The sequence below is a fragment of the Meles meles genome, chromosome 2 (assembly GCF_922984935.1).
Source record: "Meles meles chromosome 2, mMelMel3.1 paternal haplotype, whole genome shotgun sequence".
NCBI classification, from domain to species: Eukaryota; Metazoa; Chordata; class Mammalia; order Carnivora; family Mustelidae; genus Meles; species Meles meles.
In genome coordinates, this window is record NC_060067.1 from 44,267,402 (window position 1) to 44,288,038 (window position 20,637).

The window sequence follows — 20,637 nt, forward strand, 5'->3', positions numbered from 1 at the left end:
AAAGTGAAATAAAGCTTTCCCAAACCTCACAGTTAAACAAACTGAATGGCAACCCAAACGACATAGCAGTAAAGGAGAAGAACACATCAATGTGCAAAAGGTGCTTCTCCAGCCAGCCTGACACCCTGGATTTGAATAGAATTCCAAATGCTCAAAGACAGTGGAAGTGAAGGTAGGATTATGAGCTTACCTAAACACCCAGCTGAAATCTACTAGAAAATGAATAAATACAGCTGTTGCATATTCCCCAATGATTGTTTTAATGAATATTTTATTTATTTTTTTTTTTATTTATTTGAGAGAGAGGGAGAGAGAATAAGTGGGGGCAGAGGGAGAGGAGGGATAAGCAGACTCTCTGCTGAGCAGGGAGTCCAACGTGGGGCTCGATGACCTGAGCAGAAGGCAGACGCTTAAACAACTGAGTGACCCAGGCGCTCCTTAATGAATAATTTCTAAATCAAAGAAAAAGCTCAAGTAAGCATTGATAATTGTCACTTTTTTTTATTATATTCTCATGTTTTATAACCAGGTCTGCATTTTCAAAATAAGTTAAAAAACGTCTTTTTAAAGTCACATTAAACAGGAAGCTTATTCACCAATGTTGTGAAGTCTCTACCGACAACTACTTCTAAAATCAAGTTTAGATTCCTGTAAAGGCTTAAGGAAATCAGGTTTAAAGTCAGATACATACACAGTTTGGACCCTAGCCTAACTTGTGGCTAGTGTAAGACCTCTGCAAACCTAATTGTCTTTTTTTAAATTAATTAATTAATTTTAAGATTTTAAGGTTTTATTTTTTTACTTGACAGAGAGAGACACAGCGAGAGAGGGAACACAAGCAAGGGAAGTTAGAGAGGGAGAAGCAGGTTTCCCGGCGAGCAGGGAGCCCAAGTGGAGCTTGATTCCAGGACCCTGGGATCATGACCTAAGCTGAAGGGAGATGCTTAATGACTGAGCCACCCAGGCACCTCCATTTGTCTGTTTTTAGTAGCAGATAATATTTAGAGACATCCACTATGTGTCAGGCACCATCCTGTATTGCATTAAAACTGTATTGCTTTGCTCAACTAGTGCTCAACTAGTGAAAACCTATGTGACCTGTGTCACAGTTCTGAGTCTTCTTTAATAGTCCTGTTATTTATGCTGGCTCACATCATGCCAGGCCATTGTAATAAATGGTATATATTAACTCATTCTATGACATATAACTTACATAGTATATTAATTCATCCTCATTGCTTAATGATGCTATGAGACTGTTATTACCTTTGTTTAAATACAGGAAAGATTAAGTTGCTCAGTCTCAAAGACTAGGATGTAGTTGGTGTTCTTTTCATTTCTGAAGTATATATCCCTTTAAATTGTATTCATAGGATTCAATTCATTCAATGTATTCAATTCATTTAAATTGCTTTCATAGGAAATCCAAGAGAGGACAAAACAGAGTAATTCCAATTCTTAGTAAATACAATTCAAACTGAAAAATCACTCAGATCAGATCATTACAAGGTAACTCTCAGAGCAAAAATTAAATTGCAGTTTTCTGATTGCCTAAAGATACAATACTATGAAACTAAAAAGAAAAGACGTTTAGGAACATCTTGGAAGCACATTTGTGATCACCCTAGCACAATTGTTTACTGAATTATTTGTATCACAAATGCAAATTTGTCCTTATTTTAGAAAGTAGAAGTTACAAGTGATTATATATGATCAATTATAACTCCATAATTTGTATAGGTTTGTAGATAATTTCTACTAAGTGAAAAAGGAGCAATTTGAATTGATGTGTTAAACGAGGGAAGTCAGGGGAAAAAAATAAAATTTAACCAATTCTCTCTATATAGCGTTTTGCATAACAGACTTTAGACTTCCATGAATACTTAATTCTGTGTACAATAAAATATCTGTAAGCGACATAATAACCAGCAATGTTCCAAATGGCATCCATACATTAACTCCCGAAAGAGGCTACGGAACAATTTCTGAAAGGGAAAAAAGAAGAGCTCTGGACCTGCTGTAGTACATAAGCTCAAAGGAAACGAATAGCCTAATTACATAGCCGTGAAAGAAGCCAACAGATTTCAGTGATTGGGAAAAAAAGCTTGACAAAATCTAGGGATATTAGTCAGATCCTTAAATTATTTTATTTCTTTGCATCTTCTGAATTGTCCGCAGTGTAGAATAAAGAGAAAATCACCTCCAGAAGATCGTTGGGCTTTACAGCCCAATATTCATAACAACTGTATCCATTCTTCATACTGCTGTTAAAAGGCAGAACCAATCTGCTGGCAGATGACTGTCTTTGGCTCGACAGAAACTTCCATTTTATGTAATAAAGACAAACACACACAATCTGAATATGTTCTCTCTGGGAGGGAAGAAAGGATGAGAGACCCCTTTCATGTCATGCACTTGATAAATTATTTCTAAGATGCATATTTTTTTGCTCGGGCCTGTCCAAAGGCAGAGTTCCATTGTGGCTTTCCAAAATGCAATCCTTTGTAAGTAATTTCAATGGCCCTTAATAGAATCCTATGAATCACATTATATATTCAAAAATATGATCATCGTAATACATATCTTTTATGTTTGCTCTCAAAATTGTGAGAGGTACTTCTGTTTTATCCAAGTGAAGCCTTTAGGCATTTATTTGTGGTCACTTGCTGCTTAAAATACAGTTCATTTAATGCTATTGCACACTCAGTTATTTGATATGCTTTTAAGTCATGGGAGTATTTCATGCCATAAAAATCCTTTTTAACAAATCTGTGTTCAGGAACAAAAAAGGATATGCATGTTCTTTTATTTTAAAATGAAGAATTATTTTTTAAACATTTAATTTTTATTTTTTTTTTCTTAATAAACTCTACCCCCATCGTGGGGCTTGAGCTCATGACACCAAGGTCAAAATTTGCATGCTATACCAACTGAGCCAGCCAGACATCCCTAAATGAAAAATTATTTTTGATTCTGGTCCATTGTAACATAACCATCAACAGTCTTAAAGCTTTCCTTTTTCTCATTGTCTCCACTAGACCCATTGGGAGTACATGGCTTAGGTCACAACATGAAACATCATGCTAATTAAACTGCTAATTAATTGGTATAAGCAATATATTGCATGAAATAGATTGCTGTATTACACTGTTTTAACTTCTGTGCCATTTCAACTTGGTAACCGCTAATTTAGAATCTTTTAATCATGTTCTTTAATCCGAATGTTAATCTCAGATGACAAGAGCACATGATTACTAGGGAGGTTTGGTACAAGATATGTGTTGCATTTCTTCCTAGTATTAAAATTGGTTTATTGAAAGATAAAAAGGTCCTCCATTTACAGATTCTTGGTATTCATTTGAATATAACATCTTTTAAAGTAGGACTAGCTGGAGCTCATCTTCATAAACATATTCACAAACATCTCTATCCAAATTGAAAGGCATTTGTGTGACTAGCCATCATAGAATTTTTATTTAAAAGGCTCATTGGAAAATTGTTTCCTTAACGTTATCAGTATCTTTCTTAACACAGACTTTTTTCAATTACACGACTTTAACAATCAAGCTTCACATTGGGGTTCAAAACAGGGCACAGTTTTATGTAATAAAAACTCAGGGACTTTAAAAAGTCAACCAGCATAAAGTTAGAATGCACTATATCCACTTGAAATGTATTATCAGGAGGCAGCCAGTTTCTGATCTTTCTAGAATGCATATACCAAGTGTCTGCTTCTTTCATGAGCCTGACACACAGGAGAGGGAAAAAAAAAAAATCCTTGCAGACCCTCCTTTTAACAGCTAGATATAGAAAGAAGAAGAAAGATGAGAGACCTGGGTTCCCCTTACCTGCTATTGAGAAAACAGAATTTTCACTGACAGAATTGGGCAGTAGCAAACAAGCTGAGCTCAAAACTCCAATCTCTTAAAACAGGACATGTTCACTTTCCCCCTAACGTCTAAGGATATAGTCTAGGAAGGTATTCATTTTTAATTACATTAATCTTATCTCTTCCTTAATAATTCACAAAAAGAAGCATAAGGTAGATTACTACGGCTGTAATAGCATCCATAAGTACATAGAGTAGTCCACTCTGTCATGAAAAAAAAACTAAAAATAACTGAAATGGATTGCCTAATATAAATCTGTAGTTGACTTTGTTTCTTTTCAGATGTTTGGTTGCTAAACTGTGGAATGGAACTATAACTTCCTCATGTTTTCACAAGCAATGCTGTGTGTTCCCAAGAATACAGAGCGTTTCTGAGCTCTAGATTTTCCTGTCAGACTTAGTAATCTATTTTATCCAGCACATAGTTTCAAATAGGCAAAACAGCATTTTTAATGATTACGTGTTTTATCCTCTCCAGCACGCTTAGCCAATTACAATGTTTAAAATGAAAGCCACTGAACTCCCAGACGTTAAATATTATCCAGTTCAATCCCGCCAATGTTTATTTTGTTTATATTTCACACATTCAAATCTCATCTTTAGTATTTATTACAAAGCACATGTTCTGCTTAATAAAGAACTTCAAAACTAAAGCGTGGGACATCTTGGGTGGCTCAGTCAGTTAAGCGTCTGCCTTCAACTCAGGTCATGATCCCAGAGTCCTGGCATTGAGCCTGAGCATTGGGCTCCCAGGTCTGCAGGAAACCTACTCCTCCCTTTCCCTCTGCTTACAACTCCCCCTGCAAAAGTACTTCCAAATAGAAGAACTTGATGGAATTTCTCTTTCTCTATCTCTGTCAAATAAATAAATAAAATCTTTATTAAAAAAGAAAAGAGGGAGCCTGGGTGGCTCAGTGGGTTAAAACCTCTGCCTTCGGCTCAGGTCATGATCCCAGGGTCCTGGAATGGAGCCCTGCATTGGGCTTTCTGCTCAGCGGGGAGCCTGCTTCTCTTTCTCTCTCTCTGCCTGCCTCTCTGCCTACTTGTGATCTCTGTCAAATAAATAAATAAAATCTTAAAAAAAGAAAGAAAGCCCTCATCATATATAATAGATACTAATTAAATATTTGCAAAGAATAACAACTACTTATTTATGGATTGGTTATCATAATCAGCATCATCGTTAGTTCTTAAAATAATCTGGCAAATAATGAATCATTCTTGGGTTTCACAATTTTTAAGCTACTGGGGAAAATTATACTCCCTTATGATTATAGATAAAGTGATCCTTCAAAAATTGTTCTTTGACCTTTTAGGAACTTTTATCATTTGATTGTGACAGGTTTGATTTCAGTTTTCACAGCTTCCTTTCACTTGTCTATACTTGAAAAAATTGCAGCTCACAGCGCTCTAAGATTTGGATTGTAGCAGATCAGGAACTGATGAATCCCCCTGGAGAACCTGTACCCACACAATTTTGCTGGGTTTCACGCCATAGTATATGAAGTATATCAAGTGCTTGGAGTTACCTTTTCTGTGAGGTGCCTTTTATTTCACTAGAGACAGTGATGCTGAGTTTACTTTAGCCCATGAACATCTCAGTCAGCAACAACTACACCCTATTCATACATTAACTATAAAACAATGATAACAAAATTAACAAATTGAGTCCTTGTCAGGTCATACTCACATTACCTGGCTAAATTTCATTTAATTATCACAATCGATGTATGACACAGATGTGGTGATTAACTTTATATTACATGCGAAGAAATGGAGGCAGAGTCAAGTTATTTGTTCAAAGGACACTCAGTTTGTCAAGTGTATGAACTGCGTCTCAAAGCCAGGCAACCCGGATTGCCGACATTGCCCTCTTAGCTACTATCATAGTCCTTCGTTTAGCACATGGCTTTGTAATAATTAGCCTGTGTGGCTGGAATTCCCATTAGACCATGAGCTCTCCTTGTTCAATGCCTCAATCCTAACAGTCTTCATTTTCTAATAATGTTTGATGCAAATAGTACATGGTCACATATTTTAAGCCTACAAAACAAGTAAGTTAGAAAAGAATTTCTTCTTCCCTGTCTCCAATATTTAAAGCAGCCTTTCTATCACAGATTCCATCTTTATCCAATATTTCTGTGTGCTAAGAACTTCGGAATGCCTTCCACATCTAAGTCATGCATGTTGAATCTGCCACACTCACGTTAACAGATGTGTGATCTGAAAGAACCAAAAAAAAAAAAAAAAAAATCCACTTCTGTACCCTGAGATAATTCCAGAACCTGACTTGCAGCCCCATCTTTTGCAGTGCTTGGCCTGAGAGCTCCTTGACCCACTTGCTGAGCGGAGCCTCTCTGAAATCAGAGTGGCAGGACTCAGAGCCCAGCTCTACCTCCTGCTGGCTTTGTATCTTTGCAAATTTATCCAAACTCTCTGTGCCTAATTTTCCTCATTTGTAGAACGGATGATATGACAATAATGGTATCTGCTTCATGAGGCTGATATAAATATTTAATAGAGCAATGAATATATCGTCTGCATAGAGCTGACTCTTGGTAACATAATCGGATGAAACAGGTGAAGGGGATTAATAGTACATTTATCTTGGTGAGCATCTAGTTATACATGGAATTGTTGAAGTGCGATATTGTACACCCGAAACTAATAAAACAGCGCTTTTGTTTTGTTTTGTTTTGTTTTTTTACAACAGTGTTTTTTAACTACACTGGAATTAAAACAAAGATTAAAACACTAAACATTTTTAAATAATAAATAGTTATCAAAGAAATACTAAAATCAGTTCCAATAATTTGTATTTATCAAAACCAGGAAGTGGAATAATAGCATACAAAAAAACAATAACCAGAACTAAAATGAAAAGCAAAGACTTTTTAATATTTTTGAAAGTTTTTTTTTCATATTTTAGAGAAATTTTTACTTATAGTGGGTCATGGGAGAGGCTTGGTAGGTGGGCTCCCATCTAAATCTCTAATCTTGTATAAGGAAGAATAAACTGACAAAATTAAATTTTATTACCTAAATTGGTTCCGTAAATGACCAGAAGTTTCGCCAAAATGAAAAAACGTTCAGGGGCACCTGGGTGGCTCAGTGGATTAAGCCGCTGCCTTCGGCTCAGGTCATGATCTCAGGGTCCTGGGATCGAGCCCTGCATCTGGCTCTCTGCTCCGCAGGGAGCCTGCTTCCTCCTCTCTCTCTGCCTGCCTCTCTGCCTACTTGTGATCTCTCTCTCTGTCAATTAAATAAATAAAAAATCTTTAAAAAAAAAAAAAAAAGAAAAAACGTTCAGTGTGACCAGTTCTCAAACTAAGGATCCCTGACGTTTACCCATGCCACCTTTGTGATTTTGAAAGTGACACCATTTTGCAAGTTAGCATGCACCCTCCTCCCCAAATTGACATCCTGTATATGCTTTCACTTTCTTCATACTGTGTCTCTGACCTTTCCCAGTTGGAGTAGTGTCTGGAAGCTAAAATAAAAGTGCTGTTTTCTGAGTGAGGCATTTCATGACTAAACATTAATCCTGAAATTATAACCATTACAAGACTCCTCTGCCTGTTGCTTCTCCTAAGCAGAGGACTATAGGATGAAAGAGCCCACAGCAGTAAACATCAGGGGCTAGTGTTTCCTTCTCCTCTGAACCCAACCAGGCTGATCCAAGCCCAGAATGCCTTTGAAGTCAAAGAGACCTTCATGTGCTGATCAATCCTTGGGGGGTAAAGAGCAAGATAAACTGGTTCTGGCACTTTAATATGCTGCCAGGGAATGGGTTCAACTCAGTGCAGAACAAAAAGGTTTTTCTCTGCTACAGATTGAGTGATTTCGTACTTGGGGAGGCCTCTTGGTTCAATTAACTTAGAGATACCTATTGATCCCAGAACATGATTATTTATACTTCAGTACATACTGCCACTGAGTCAAACTAAGGGTGAACAATAATAACTATGAGTTAGTATTTTTCCTTGCTCTTAAGACATGCATTCAGCTTTAGGTCAATTTCAGTGGAAAACAGCATGGAATTCCCTTAACACTAACGATCACTATTGAGTATTAATATGATCAGTATGAAATGTCGTGTTGCAATGTTTCAAAACTTTAGAAATTTAGAATTAAAATGATCTAAAAATTGACAGCACCATCCAAACTCGTCCTTTATAGATAAGAAATCTGAACACCTAAAAACTGAAAAAAAAAATTATTCATCAGATCTGGCTCTTTAGCAGCAGAGCAAAATTTGACCTCAAAACTCCTGAGTCAGTTCAAGGTACTTTTCTCTTCACATCTTCAAAATTATCTCTGTCAAATCTTATCTCTGCCCAACCTTTTCTCTTTATCTAAAGTGGCTAAGCTCTTCACTCTCAAATTGCGAAGATGTGGCGACTGTATTCCAAAAATCAGGAACATGAGCATATTTTACATCTTATTGTTTTAAGGGATTATGAAAATAGGAAATATAGTCATCTTATAAAGCAGTTTTTTTATTACTTTGGTCACAGAAAAATATTCAATAGAATTATACAGTTTATAGACTTATAATTTTTATAATAGCATAAATAAAGACAAAAATCCCTGTAATAGTATATAGATAGGGTACTGACTTCAGTTGATTGTCACATAGAAAGACGAGGTAAAAAGTTTTACTATAAAGTGAATCAGTAAGATAAAGAGAAATGAATACAAATATCAGAGAACAAGAGTTTCAAAATTATTATGGCACATGGTGACTACAAAAAATATGTCAATCTGTTTTAAATATTTACCATCTTATCTATATTAATATATGATTACTTATTATTAATTTAGGTTGAAGAAAATTGAAAAAAAAAACCTGTAACTTATAGATAGATTAAAAAGTTTTAGTTAAAAATCAAATCTTTCCCAAATATTTTCTCTAAGAACATCCATGATTCATATCCTCTGTCACTGAGTGAAGTGCCTGAAGGAGTGTAATAGGATTTTCCAACTGTCTTCAAATGATTTCACAGGAGCTACTATATGTGATTGTCTCATTTTCAGACATTGGTATTACTTAATTTAAGTGACTCAATGGCAATAAATATTACACTTAATTGGAGAGGCTTTGCAGTAATCATTCTATATCAGAATGGCTTTTATGTGAATAATAACCTTTAATAATGATAACACATATGAAATGGCTTAAGACGGTTTACCCTACCTCTTTACATTCTAGGCAACAAACCAAAGTGCAAATGTCAACCATTAAATTTTACCTCCTTCCACTTATACACACACACACACACACACAAATGCATCCACATACACTCATACCCATACAAAAATTAGACTGTATACAGTATCTTCAGGTAAGCAAGTAACTATAATGTAAAGAGGTACTTCCTGCATGCAATTCATCCTTTAACAAAATAAAAAAGCCCTCGTCTGCATACATGAATACACAAATTTTAAAGGCCAGTTTCCTATTGATAAAATGGCCATGCATTCCTTGAACATTTATGTTTTACCCTAAATTCAATCAGAAATTGTGTAAAAGTTCTGTGAGATATACTGTGATCTATCCTCTGCTTTTATACTGTAATAAATTATATTACCACAAGTATCAGAATGACCTAAATTTTATTTTCTTTCCTGTCCACTAGTTTCTCATTTTCCCTGACCAGCAGTAGGATTTCTTCTTAACACCTTGTTAAAGAGCACTGAACAGTCTAATTTTCCCAGAATTCAGTCCTGAGGTATACATTTTCATTTTCTTTGTTGATCTAGCACAGGCTCAGGTGATTTCTACATAATGCATCCAATTAGTTCAAGCAAGACAAATGAAATCACATCTATACTAATCTCCACATTATTAACTATAAACAGTAACAGGATATGTCTCCACTCTTTGCTTGAGTCCATTCAAGTGCAAACCGAGGGAAAAGGACTTCCTGTTCTTCTTTTCACACTCCTGAGTATGACGATATTTGATTCTGTTTCTCCACAGTAATTGATAAGATTGCAAAACCTCTCTCACATCCCTCCTTTACTCCATACTGAGAGCTTGATTTTTTTTTTCCGTTTGTTTGCCAAGGATAGCTTGATTCCTTTTTGCAGAGATTTTATTTTAAGTCCATTTTAGTTTTCTTCAAAATCAGAGCTTCATTTTAATCAGATAGTGGTCCTGCCTCTTGGGAATCGATTTCTTTTTACACAAGACAATTCAAGTCTATTAGGATCCAACACACTGAGTTGGAACATTACATGTGTTTCACTTACGAGCACATACATTCATTTTACACGATTCCTCAATGTGGCCAGGGGGGTTCGTGGTCTGCACTGTATCCACCTATAAAAAATACAAAAATATATGTCTGCTTTATAGGGACGTGAGTAGGGTCTTGCTAGCTTAGTTCCAAAGCTTGGGTGCACATCTTGGCTGATAGTATTCTTTTCTTCCTTAAGATGTATTTGCAATGGCCATAACCTCTTTCAGAAGTCAAAGAGACATAACCGTTCCCTACAATTAACAACCCTGGGGCATCTAAATCAATACTGTTGGCTAATCTCATGGATGCCATCTCCGACAAGAGATATTTGCATGGTAAAAGAAACATTGAATTAATCGTGTTTCAGGCTTCAAGTCTCTGAAAATGTCACCAGAATAACGGTGGCGGGCTAGTGGGGGTTGCTGGCTTTATTTATATTACAAATACAAAGAAGAATGAAATGGTAATTTTGTTGTTACAGCTTTTGCAACTTATAAATCCCTAAGATCTCAGGGACCTGAGCTTGATAGGTGTGTTCACACCATTCGAAGGAGCTCTCTTGTCTCCAAACACAATCTTTAGATAGCTCACAGTCTCTTTACAGAAATCTGAGCAATTTACGTGCTATCAATAAATGGTCTGCTGATCTCAGGTCAAGGATGGATTACTCTACCCTTCAAAGTCCTGACCCTAAGGACAATGTTTTCCAACTTTGTATCTAGTTGCGCAAGTAAAAGTGATGGTAATTTTCCTTCAAAATATTTTGGTGGTAATGTCAGTTTTAAATGGTGTTAAATATTTCTCTGAATTTGAGACTGACCAATAGGCTGATTTCTGCTCTCGGTGCCAGAAGGTACAGACTATTGTCTTCTAGCTTTATGGTACAGTTGATGTTAGTAAAACCTCCACAAAGTTTGAAGATTGCCAAAAAGACAACAAATCACTTCCACAGAATAAAAATTCTATGGAATATTCTATGGTACCATCCACTACCAAATTATTTATCCTTAACAATCCTTAACAATTAGAATCAGTAAAGAGACATATTCCACCTAATTTTCAATGTAACAAAAGCATCAGGACACGAGAATCAAAGTTAGAAAAGAAATAAATGATTTATTTCATGAAATAATTGACCAATTCATTTTTCAAAATAAATGGTGTAAAAAAAGCCAAAACAAGTAATGTCTAATTTTGAAATTAATTGTTCATATCCAAGAGTGGAAAATGTTTAAACTTGCCCTAATTGCAGAGTATCAATATTAACTGTATAAATTTAAGCAGCTTTAAGATGCTGTAATTTTAAAATTAATTTTTATCTTTTCCTAGAAATGAAAAGAGTATGTTTTTTTTTTTTTCTTTCTGTAGCAGCTCTATAAAAGCAAACATAGCCTGGGATGCTCTGGCCAATTACACAAACAACACACATTTATCAAGCCATCAATAATAAGTGAATCTTCTTAATTTAAATCATAAGTTTAAGATGAACATAGTTTATCTTATTTTACACAAGCTATATGACTGCACATTTCATTTCAAAAATGCTTATTAATAAGTGAAAGCTAAATATTTGAAAGTTCCAATTTTTGTTTTTTATCCTCAAACCAACCACAATGATGTAGCCATAATGCATGACAAGACTACATTAGACCTTTCTGTTATGTGCTCTTACTATATGTGATGTGTTGCCATAGCATTTATCATACATTTAACTACTTCCATGAAGTCCCTCAATTAATTCTCCCATCCTATTCAAGGCTGCAGTGTGCTCCCTGAAGGCAATGTCACCTCTGTTCTGTTTATTGTTACATTTCTTGGTGTTGGCACATAGTCAGTCCTCAGTGAAGATTGGTTTAATGAATGAATGCATGCTTTTGAATAGCTGATTAAAGACATCATATTATTTGTCACATCATAGTATTACTATTACCTAATTTTAGTATTTGGAAATCATGTGGTTATCGCTGTCTTTCTGTTTTTTTTTTTTTTTTTGTCATATGATTAGGGAATAGATCTTTCTTGAATTGCAGCAAATCCTCTTTATTTTACTAGCATATTATTTTCCCCTTTTTTCCCTCCTATAATTCTGTCTTAAATTGTCTAGCCACCTAAAGTTTCTCAAATTTCACTACCTTCTCTTTTTAATCATTCCCATATAACAGTCATTGTTTTCTTTTCTCTAAGGAAATGTACTATGTAAACTTGTCTACAAGGTTTTTAATAAGTGAATACATAAGTAAAGCAATAAAAACAAATATTAGGAAATCAGAGGTGTCAAAATGTTTCATTTTCTATGTTCAAGACCTGACATACTTTTAAGTTAAAAACACACCCAAGAAATAGAATGCATTGAAGTAATAAAGTCACCATACAACCATGCAGCCTAATGAAATCCTCATATCAATATGTCATTGAAGAATAACATTTCATAAATTTCATTTCATCAATTAACTATGTAGGAGCCAGGGTTGTGTTTTTGTGGTTTTAAGCTTTGATGCACAGAACAAATGCATCTGGGCACTAATATTCACCTGTCACTAAAGCAATAAAAGTGGACTCTTTCTTTACCATTAAAGATTAATGTTTAAAAGCAAAAGTGCATGCTTCAGATCACTTATTGAGTTCATGGAGAACTACTTAAGAATCACCATTCTGAAAACTGTCATTGGTGACGGTCAGGGTAGAAATGGATGTTACCAAGATGTATTTATTTTTATTTGAATCCGCTAATTAAAATGGCACTGGAAGCAATTTTCAGATCACTGCCACTGAGGAGAGAGGCTCTACAGAATTCGGCCACACCAATCTTTCAGTCAGGTCCAGTTCAGACAAAGTTGTAGAGACACAGCTTTTGTCTCTGCCTCTAAACTTTTCTCCTCCATTTTTTCTATCACCCAGGCAACAGTAGGTCTGTCTGTCTGTCGCAGACACACACACACACACACACACACACACACACACACACACACAGACATACACAGTTATGGGTGAGCACGTGTAGGGGGAGAGTAAGATGAAATCAAGTCATTCTAGAACACCTTCAACAAGGCCATTTCTATATCTCACTCAGCTTCTATTCCTGGGAGTTTAATTAATGAGCTTTATCAGTACAAAGTTAACTTATCAAAGTTATGTTCTTTTTCCCAGACTTCCCAATAATGGGTGACTAGTGCTAGGAGAAGCAACCTGATTTATGCAGAGAATAGAAACAAGATTCAGATTTTGGCACAAGAATTTTCTGAATACTCACACAGAAGAAGAGAGATGCTCTTAATTCTAAAAAAGAAAAAAAAAACCCAAACACTTCACAACAATAAATATGGAAATATATATTTTGAAAGGAATATGTGTCGATTTTTCTACTTATTTTTATTAGATATACTTCAAAACTAAATTACACACCTATGTAATTAGTGTAGATCAAATACAAGTATCTGTTGAATGTGTTTGTATATAGCTGGCAATATGTAAAAAGTGCTATGAATATTCATGATTTTCTCCTTGACTGATTCTCAAATCTGGAGAAAAGAAAGAGGTATCACATAAAGAGCAGAGTCTATTCCATGGCAGGGAGAACCACACCGATAGCAGTTTCTGTAATCCAGGAACAGGAAGTAGATATTCCCATTTTCAAGCATCAACAGTATAATAAAGTAGCTGAACCAAGGCACAGCCACCTATCAGCACTGAGAGTTTATCTGTTACTTTTTTAAATATTAGAAAATCATTAGATATGGGAAATGGGACATAACCTAAACACAGGTTTGGGTGAGTGGAGCTCTATGAGGAGGACTAGTTCTGGACAGTATTTTTGTCTTTTACTTCCTTTTGATTTTTGTAAGTGATGTACTCCAAACCATAGTTTACACTAATTATTAGTTACTGCAACACCTGTATAGATGTTTATTACAAGATTGCACTTAACTAATTTTATTTCACAAAGTCCTTGTGAAGTAGAAATTGCAATTTTGTTCATTTTATATATGAGCAAATTGAAGCTCAGAGAGTTGAATCTTCTTATAAAAATCACACAGATAAGAATCAGGGCCCTAAACCAAGACTTTCGGCTCATAATAAAATATTTTTTCCCTACATTGTATTTTCTCATAATTATTTTTTTTATCTGACTTTGAATCTTTTAGAAGCAAACAGCTAAGTTACAACTGCAAATGTCTCCATTTTTGCCATCAGGGATAAAAAGCAAACTTATGGAAACTTCCTAAACTAAGTATGTGTCATACTCAGGATTTTATCATAATTGTTTCAATTTATGAACACAACTTCAAATACACAAAAGTTGTCTAAATTGCCAAAGAAAAAAAGACAAGACAAGTTCTATCCAACCAAAGAAAGGAAAGCCTATCCCCATCCACACATGAGAGTACACACTCACACACACGCACAAAGGCCATTCATTAGCACAGTCTGGATTACCTGCTTAAGAAAAGACTTTTAGATTGTGAGTCAACCACTGAACCAACCGTGGAAGGAAGGGGGCTAAATAATTTCATACCAATTCTTCATCATAAGTACTTTGCCCTGACTTCAAGAAAATGAATGATTTGGGCCCTAACAAAAGAATGCCTTAGGTTGGACAGCCAAGCAATCAATATTTATCGATCGACTGACTGTTACAATCATGGAATCTCAGAGTTAAGCAGAATGCCAGAGGTTATAGAGCCCAATCAGGTAAGAGACATTACAGAAAGTATGGCAGGAAATACAAAACAACATCAAGCACAGTCCTGGTTCTGAGGAAATTTTTATTGAAGGAACATACAAATACATACACGTAAAAGATTACAAACAGTGGGAGGAAGAGAGAAGGGCCAAGTAGGTAAAAACTATGAGAGCTTCAAAGAGTGAGAGGAGACTGTGAGGAGGACAGCAGGCTGAGCACTCACTGATTAACTACTGAACCTAGGCTGGGTCTTAAGGGAAGGGTTGGCTGGAGATCGACAGAAATGAGGCAAACTATGGGAGAAGAGGCAACTCTGTGACGCACATATGAGGTGAGGTCAGGAGAAAGTGAGCAGATTCCCCTGCCTAAACCAGAGATTTCCGTATTCCCATTCAGCAACACCATGAGGTATATTCTCTACTTTCTCTACTTAGCTTAAGTCTTCATGTAGGAAAAACCAATGTGATAATTATAAAAACAATAACAAAACCGTCTGGAACATCCTAAATTAGAAATACACAAACAAAAGAAAATCATAAGGAAGAGAAAAAGCATTTATAGTGCTGTACTGCAAAAATCTGCATGTAAGTGGACCCAAGCAGTTTAAACCCATGTTGTTCAAAGGTAAACTGTGGTTAACATTTTTTTTTTTTAAATATAGAACATTACCTTTTTAAAAACATTGATTACCTTTGGAGTTTATAGCAGATTTCTACATTCTAAGACACACATTTCTATATTTAAATTGTTATAACAACTGTATATTACTTCAGTAATCAGAAAAAAGTTAAAAAAATATAGATAGGTAGATAGATAGATGAAAAGAAAGAAATTAGGATCACTGCTGTGAGTTAAAAGGAGATTTGGGGAGAAAAAGTCAATGTATATTGCCCGCAAAGATATCTTCTTTATAAAAGCCTCATGCTAGCATTTTAGAAATAGTTATGCCATCGAAGAGAAGAATGAGGACTATGCTTGATTTTACCCACTAAAAGAAAAGATAATCCGGATTTTTTTTTACCTGAATAATTAAATCTCTGTACATGCAAATTAACTGTATTAAAATATATTTAATTTATGTGTTTCAAATTTTGATGAAAGGTTCATTCACAGAACCAAATGCAAAAAGGAAATAAAATCCCTTAGTTCACTGAAAAGGAAACAAAAAAAAAAAGAGGGAGAAATAAACAGAAAAATTTAGTTAACTGTCGGAAGCCAGAGAATGAAATTAAAACAAATATTTGTTAAAATTCATTAAGTATTTGAGGATTCCTGCTCTAGAACAGCTTATTCTTAAATGTTAAATCCTGTGTGTCTTAATTCAAAATTTTATTTTTTTCTTATTTTTCCTTTAAATAAATATTTTAAAGAAAAACTTTTCCCAAACCAGGCAGTAATAGAGCTCAACACAAAAAGACTATACCATACAAGCAAAAACACTAAAATGGATCCTAGCTTTACAGTTCTGATTACATCTGGCCAAAGTTGAGCATTAATGCATTTCCATTCTTAAAGCTCATAATAAAAATGTAAAATGATGCAAACTTAAGCTATCATCATTATCCTCTTCAGACCATAATATTGGCCACTTTTGGAAACAAGAGCAGTGCTGGCTAGTGTTCATGTGCCAATGCAATAAGCTGTCTGAACAGGGACTGGATGTTAATGAGAAGATGAAGTGAATAGCAAACTCGGCTGTTCTTAAATGCCCCTGAAATTGCAATCGTGCGCCTGAAAAATTGAGAGCTACTTGGGGAGTCTTAAACTCACTGCAAAGAGTAGAAAGTAGTCAAAATGTTTCCAGGTGATGGATAAACTCACTAAGAGTTTGATCCACTAACAAGGAAATGAAGTAAAATGCCCAAGGAGTTAATTGAGTCTTGAAAAAGTAAATGTGAGAAAGGACAAAATTACAAAGTCCGGCCACCCTGTTTCCAGCTTTACAGGAGCTATGTTAACAGTGTAAGAACGGGCACAGCGATTATGCGGTCCTTGGGTTAATAACAGATGGATTTCTAAATTGAATATAATTCTCTTTTAATATTATTTGTGGTTGACCAGCTTCAAAATTTTATGCTTTCTTATAATTAGACACTTCTAAAAATGTTTTCATAAATATTTTTGTAAATACTAAGTGGCACTGATTTCGGGATTGATATAAGCATAATAAAATGCTGACATTTAGTACATAGAAAGACATTGCATTAATAACTAATGTAGAAAGATAATTGCAGAGATAAGGAAATCACATTCTACCAAACTGCGTTCTACCAGTAATAATGCTGAAGCCCAGAGCAGTGACAAGACATATCCAATATTACACTGAAGACCTAGGATTAAAACTTAATGCCCTTACTCCCAATTCAGTGGTTTATTTCCATTCAGATTATGAAAATTACAATTTAAAACAAATCAAAGATTTTGGGATGAGATTATTCAAGTATCTCTAATTCTATTACATTCTAGTTGTGAAATGCAGAGAAGATATATAAATTGTATGGATGTCCTTTTAATTTATACTACACTTCACATTAATAATGGCAGTGCGCTCATCAAAAAGAACAAATGACATGCAAAAAATAAGCAAAATATGGTAAATACCAAAACCAAATTCCTTGTAATAAAAACATAGCTGCATCAGCTAAATTTGCAGAATCTTTCTTTATTTTGAAGACTCTGAAAATTCATAAGAAATTAATAAAAATGAAGCCAAGCTTTTTTACAGTTTCATTTCAAATTTTGGGGGTGAGAACATTTAAAATATGCCTTCTATGAAAGGACAGTAAATCTTGCTCTTTAAAATAGGTCAGAAGTCTTAAAGCACTTAATCAAAAAGCAATATGGTGTTTCCTAACAGAATAAAAAAAAAGATTATTTGCTTCTCTTTCGTTCCTTTGTCTTATAAGTGCAGTCTGATGTATTAGTTTAATTAAAGTCTACCAAATTATCATAAGGATTTTATGTGTTACAAATAATTGGCTTTTTGTTCTCTGCTCACTTTTTGTTAATGGAAGCAGAGCACTTTTTTTTAATGATACTTAGTATGAGATACCAAAAAACTACAGAGAGGGAAGGCAAATGAGGTGCCTAATGAAGTGACCTTTTGTCATCTTGGACATGAAATAAAATTAAGTCTGCACTAATGCAATGAAAATAAGTCAATGTTTCCAAAGAGTTAAGAGGATAGGTGGTATTATGGCTTGGAGCCAAACTATACCAAGAATCCTACCATATATAAAAATGACAATCCCATTAATATGAAAAGCTGATGGGCCCTTAAAATGAAGTAAAATGTATTAAATAGATCATGATATAAGATTTTTTTAGTGTAAAGCATAATGAATCAATCTTTTTTATGGAACAGATTTAGGTGATAATCCAGATAAAGCATACTACCAGGTATCTCTTTGATAACAGACAAATTAAGGACACAATGAACAGAGAATTAATGAATGTATCATAGTAAATGTAAGTTGTTTCAGGAAATAACAGTATTAACATAACCTCTCTTGCCAAAAAGTGAGTTGGAACATACTATAATTAAAATACATATTCATTTATAAGACATAACTACCTCTGACATAGCATTAAAAAAAAAACAACAAAAAACCCTGTGAACATGAAATCAGTTAACTGAGTAACTGTGGAATCTAAAAGATGGAAATTACCAGTGATTTTCTTACAGTATAATTCCTAAAATATATTACAGAATATGTATAAGACATGTGATAATGAGCAGTGTTTCTTTTGTTAATAATAATTTAAAAATGTAATCATTTTTCATTTATGACTATCCTAAAAGGGACATAATCTATATATTATAGACTTCTGGAAAATTTGAGCTTAAATTACTGAATTATTTTTTTTTTAAATTTCTGCTTCTATTCTTGGCCTCATCATATGTTAAAAGTTTTTAATCACTAATAATAACATTCTATTGCATGTTTATGAGCTCTCAGGCTAACTTACATGGTCCCTAGGAAGTAGATAGCATTATTGATCCCATTTAACAATGAAGGGACTCAGGAACTGAAAAATTAATTTGTTCCAAATTACGGATCTAAAAAAAATGGCAGCATTGAAATTTTAAGCTAAGATGTCTCACCCTGGTATCTGTGCTCTTAACTAGACTCCACCCTACTGCCTCTCCAATTAGTAATAACATTGTTCTTAAAAGCAGGCTTTGTCAAACTTGCTATACCTTCTTAAATATATCCAGCAGAATTTTTTAGGTAGACAGTATGATCACATTTTTAATATACCCATAAAAATTTCAGTGTCTTATCTTAGGTTTATTAAAACTCTCTTGGGGCACCTGAGTGGCTCACTCATTAAGAGTCTGCCTTTGGCTCAGGTCATGATCCCAGGGTCCTGGGATGGAAACCCACATCCTGCTCCCTGCTCAGGGGGAAGCCTGCTTCTCCCTCTCCCACTCCCACTCTCTGTCAAATAAATAAACAAAGTCTTAAAAAAAAACAAAAAACAAAAAACAACCCTCCCGCTTGCTCTGTTTATGACACACACACACGCACACACACACTCACCAAAATAATAATTATATTATCATACTCCTGAAGAACCTCCAATATGTGTTAGCAAAGCTATACTCAGATGGTGTTAAAACTATGTTTTCCTATTTTCTTAAAGGCAGTTCCTACGAAATCTCATTGATCGTAAAATGCACCAAACTCTCATTAGGTCACAAAAATTATAGACTTCCCAACCCATGATACACTTTATGAAGAGAGTTCGCTCATTGGTTCTCTCTAAGGAAACACTCCTACAAAGTGCTTCCTCTGTGAGAGCACATGTATGCTTTGAACAGATACACTTGATTTACTCCATTTGTTTTAAGCCAAAGACTGAAAGGGAATCTTTGACAAAACTGTCATCTTTAAAACACGGTGATATTTCATTTCCCCCTCTGCACTATTTAGATTGCCTGGAACTGAAATGCTTCCAGCAGCTCCTATGTCCAATTTTTCAAAGCTGTCATTTCCTAGCAAATCGGCTTACGCAAAATACTTATGTTGTCAGAAAACAGAACAAACATACATTATAAAATACATTCTATTCTTTTTTGCAGGTCAGTCTTATTCAAGAATGGGAACTTGGAAGAATGTGTGGAAATAAATTAAAAGATGACTATGACAGATTGGCTTAAGTCAATGAATCTAGTACAGTTCTGATTAGTTTCCAGAGATACACTTGGACTTAGCTCAGTAGAGTTTTCCACACAATAATCTTATAACCAAAATGTTATTTTCAACGCATTCACTAAAGGCCATTAAATTGAAAAAGAACAAATTCACAGGAAAATGGGACATTGAAAGATGACCACGGTTACTCTTCCTAAGTTCATGTCTATAGCAGCTATTATAATGTACTTGTCAACATTCTCTGTCCCAGAGGCTAACAAAGAACCACTAAGCATTACACTTGGGAGACCTCTAGCTTTTCTGAATTGTGAGCATCGTCATCTGCATCCTATGGTTCCTGACAAAGTGAAAGCATGGCGGAAACAAAATGCAAAATGATGATTACAAAAATAGATTGAAAGACAACAGAACTTCAGTTACTACTAAGCAACTTCCAAAATGTGAGAAGAAATATGTTTTTAAAAGATTCGGTCATATTGACTCTAAATATAACTCAATATTCTTAACACAGAGTATACTTTCTGGATACACCCATATACACATTCTCTAAATTGTACATATTTAGATATGTATCAAAGGTGAAACATTTTTTATGTATGCATGATTACACAATTCTGGCTTAATCTCTCCAAGTTTATGTGGTAAAAACTACCTAAGACACAA

The 20,637-nt window shown here is 34.7% G+C and overlaps 1 protein-coding gene across 8 annotated transcripts in view; it reads right to left on the reverse strand.

Annotated features, from left to right (window-relative positions):
- PCDH7 (protocadherin 7) overlaps positions 1–20,637 on the reverse strand; it is a 434,220-nt gene that overhangs the window by 360,473 nt on the left and 53,110 nt on the right. The window contains exon 2 of one of the 8 annotated variants that reach the window (XM_045996357.1): positions 8,423–10,214. The exons of the other annotated variants lie outside the window; for them this stretch is intronic. Coding sequence (XP_045852313.1) covers positions 10,137–10,214 — 78 coding nt within the window. The 3' untranslated portion in view covers positions 8,423–10,136. Of the gene's footprint in view, positions 1–8,422; positions 10,215–20,637 lie in introns of those variants that run through there. 8 annotated transcript variants of the gene reach the window in all.